The sequence below is a fragment of the Pollachius pollachius genome (assembly GCF_949987615.1).
Source record: "Pollachius pollachius genome assembly, chromosome: 7".
Lineage (NCBI taxonomy): Eukaryota > Metazoa > Chordata > Actinopteri > Gadiformes > Gadidae > Pollachius > Pollachius pollachius.
Window position 1 is genome coordinate 20932601 of NC_136940.1, and position 3439 is coordinate 20936039.

Consider the following 3439-nt stretch of genomic DNA (forward strand, 5'->3'; position numbering starts at 1 on the left):
TATGGTGTCGTGCAGCGAATTAAAAATATTACATTTTTTGAAGTTTGATTCTGTAAGGGCTTATATCAAACATTATTCGTATACAAAAAAACTGGACGTCTATACCGTATGGATCTTCATTTAAATATATTTAACTAATAGGGTAAATATCATCACTAAATAATTAGAAGAGGCCTTTTATGTTTCATTATTATCGAATAGGCTACTTATAATCAAGCGGCTCCCACGACCGCAGACAAAGCAGAGCTTAGAAGGCCGGAAACACCGACACTTTGCATCAATACATTTGAATTGACTGTCCGTTTTGAATATGGACTGCAGGCATGCTGCTAAGCATTTGAAACATTGTCCGAACGAAAGTCATCCCTCACTGTAACCTTAAAACGAAATACTTTGCCCAAAATTGACATTTCCTGATGCCGCATGAACCTTTCAGGTGGGAGACACAACCGCCTATTCATGGAAATCCATCTGATATTGTGAGTGAAATCCTCAAATGAAACCACAGTTAATATCAGAAATAAAAACCATCAAACTTTATTTCATCAGTCAACATGTGAACATCAGTAGCACAGCTATAAATATAAAATAAACAATAGGCCCACGTGACTAAACTAAATAGATTATGAAAAAAAGAATGACATCACATGACCATTAAAGTCAAACTAACAACAATAATATCCAACACACAACTAGTGCTCTTTTAGAAAAAAATTGTGGACACAAACACACACACACACACACACACACATAAGTTAGGACAACGACGCAGTCACACGAATCAGATGGCTTTACACCTTAAAAATGGAATGTGTTTTTTAAATGTTAGTGGTGAGGATTTTGTTGTGCTTTCCGTTTCTCTCTCTCTCTCTCTCTCTCTCTCTCTCTCTCTCTCTCTCTCTCTCTCTCTCTCTCTCTCTCTCTCTCCCATGTTTCCTTCACATATACCGCTCTAACCCCGATGCAAAATTACTCTGTCGGATGTACGAGTTGTTGTACGAGTTGGAGAGCCCCAGCAGCTGTTCCGTGTGTTCGGTGCAGGAGCCCGAGCGCAGCGCAGGCAGAGAGAGCCTGTTCCCCGGGCAGTACACCTGGGAGCTCCCGGGGGAGAACCCCGCCTGGCTCATGGCGGGTAAGTGAGGATGAGGCGGCGGAGGAGGAGGCGACGAAGAAGATGATGAATAGGGGTACCCAGAGGTCAGGTTGGAGGAGATGTTCCCGGTGTTCCTACCGAGCATGTTCGTGGCGTGGTTCATATTCTGGGTCTGGAAGCAGGACGACTGATCGGACACCCCGGTGACAGAGCAGGACATACCGCTCAGATCCGGCCCGCCGAACCCTAGATTCTGGGCGTTGAGCTCCCCGCCTCCCCCGGGCCCGCCCTGGAGCGTCTGCTGGTTGATGATGTTGTCGATGCTGAACATGCGCGGCTGTCCCTGCCCGACCCCCGAGCTCTGGTAGTGATGCAGCATCGCTGGGTGCGGAGAGGTGGCGAGCTGGGTGCCGTAGCCGGAACCGATACCCGGGTACAGGGTATTAGGGTACGAGGGCCTCCCCATGGGGGTCGGCGTGAAGGCGCTGGTGCTCTGCATGTATCCCGGGTATGTGCTCACGTCGGTTCGCTTGAACCTCTTCCTCCTCCTCAGGAAGCTGCCGTTGTCGAACATGTCCTCCGCGGCGGGATCTAGGGTCCAGTAGTTGCCCTTCCCGGGCCGGCCTGGCTCCCGCGGTATCTTGACGAAGCAGTCGTTGAGGGTGAGGTTGTGGCGGATGGAGTTCTGCCACTTCTTGGAGTTCTCTCTGTAGAAGGGAAAGCGCTCCATGATGAACTTATAGATGCCCCCCAGGGTGAGTTTCCTCTCCGACGAGTTGGCTATGGCCATAGCGATGAGAGCGATGTAGCTGTAGGGCGGCTTCCCCCTCTGAACGGGCCTTTTCCGGCGGCGACTGCCCGTCGTCGACAGGTGGTCCTCGCTGTGACCCAAATCGGTCCCGTCTTCCGTGTTGGGACTGGTCCCCCGGGGCTCAGACTTGATGAGGACGTTGTCTTTGGACCGGGCCTGTGTCATCACAGACGGCGGAGGCAGCGGGGAGTCCATGCTGACGTTCGGGGACAGGACAACAGGGCTGGACGCCTCCACCGGCGAGTGCTGTGTCGTCTCGGCCGTCATGTTGCACATGCCCGAATAGTACGAATAATTTGCCAGATTCATAAAATAATTGTGTGTTCACCTTCCTTCTAAAACTGTTTATTTATCTTAGACGATGCTCCCGTGACCTACGGTCTCATGTAGCTGAAGACGCCAGTGAGTTTAGTCCTCTGGCCACATAAAGGTGAAGTCAGCTGGATGCCCCGCGTCGAGAGTGGCCAGTCTAAATCCAGGTGAGAGGGAGCCGTTGACATTTTTATAAGGGCGAGTGGGAGGGGGAGGGAGGGGGGGGGGGTGGGGGGGGGGTGATGATGACGCCACGCGCGGACAAATGACCGGGAGGGAATCTGTTACCCTCTTGCGGCCATGCGACTTTTTCTAAATCGTGCAGCTATAGAGACAACAGTATGGTCCTGGAAGTAAAAAAAACTTTTTTTAAGACTTTATTGTTGAAGTGTCCGAGCCAACAGATTTGGATGTTACTCAGTGCATTCAAGTTGGTAATATGTTTTCCTCAAATGTATACACGCCTGATGTTTTACAGACATGCGCATTATTTAGTGTGACACTTCGCCCCATTTTGCCATTTTTCTTTCTCTCATCTTCCTCTCTAAACAAGAATACACACAAGCAGGTCAACACACACACATTTCTTTTACCAGATTTTACCCTCTCTCTCTCTCTCTCTCTCTCTCTCTCTCTCTCTCTCTCTCTCTCTCTCTCTCTCTCTCTCTCTCTCTCTCTCTCTCTCTCTCCCTCTCTCTCTCTCTCTCTTGGTCCTGGGCAGAAACAACACTCTTTGGTGCTTCTGCTCCAAACCCAACAGTCTTTCAGCAATCAAAAAATAATAACCAGCCATTAAAAACAAGCAATTGAGCTAAGAAAGCCTTTGGGGGTAGAAAAGTCAATATCATCACTTCATGTTCATTTTTGGCGATTGATAATCAAACAGCAGAGCGGCCAGAGAGCAGAATTGTTTTCTAACGGATTTTGAAGTCAAAACACCACTCACTCTACAACTGCTATGTAGACAAGCAGTTCAAACACCCACGCACACACACACACACACACACACACACACACACACACACACACACACACGCCACTCCTCCTCCATGATTATTTTGACAGTAAAAAGGGGTGACGATTATTACAAGGCTACATATTAAACAATGTCATGTGTTGCACAACGCGCACTAACAATGTGTCTGTGCACCCTGCGGCTGTTATGAATTATGTGATGCAGAGCTACGGTGCTTCGTTCAATCAGTGGGATTGTTATTTTGAAC

General features: G+C 48.8%; 1 protein-coding gene across 1 annotated transcript; it reads right to left on the reverse strand.

Moving 5' to 3' along the window:
• Positions 1-938: 938 nt before the first annotated feature.
• foxe3 (forkhead box E3) lies at positions 939-2213 on the reverse strand (the record flags this gene model as incomplete). Its single annotated transcript, XM_079739469.1, has 1 exon — positions 939-2213. One exon carries the CDS (start codon positions 2211-2213, stop codon positions 939-941), a length of 1275 nt encoding a protein of 424 aa, XP_079595595.1.
• Between the last annotated feature and the right edge of the window lie 1226 nt (positions 2214-3439).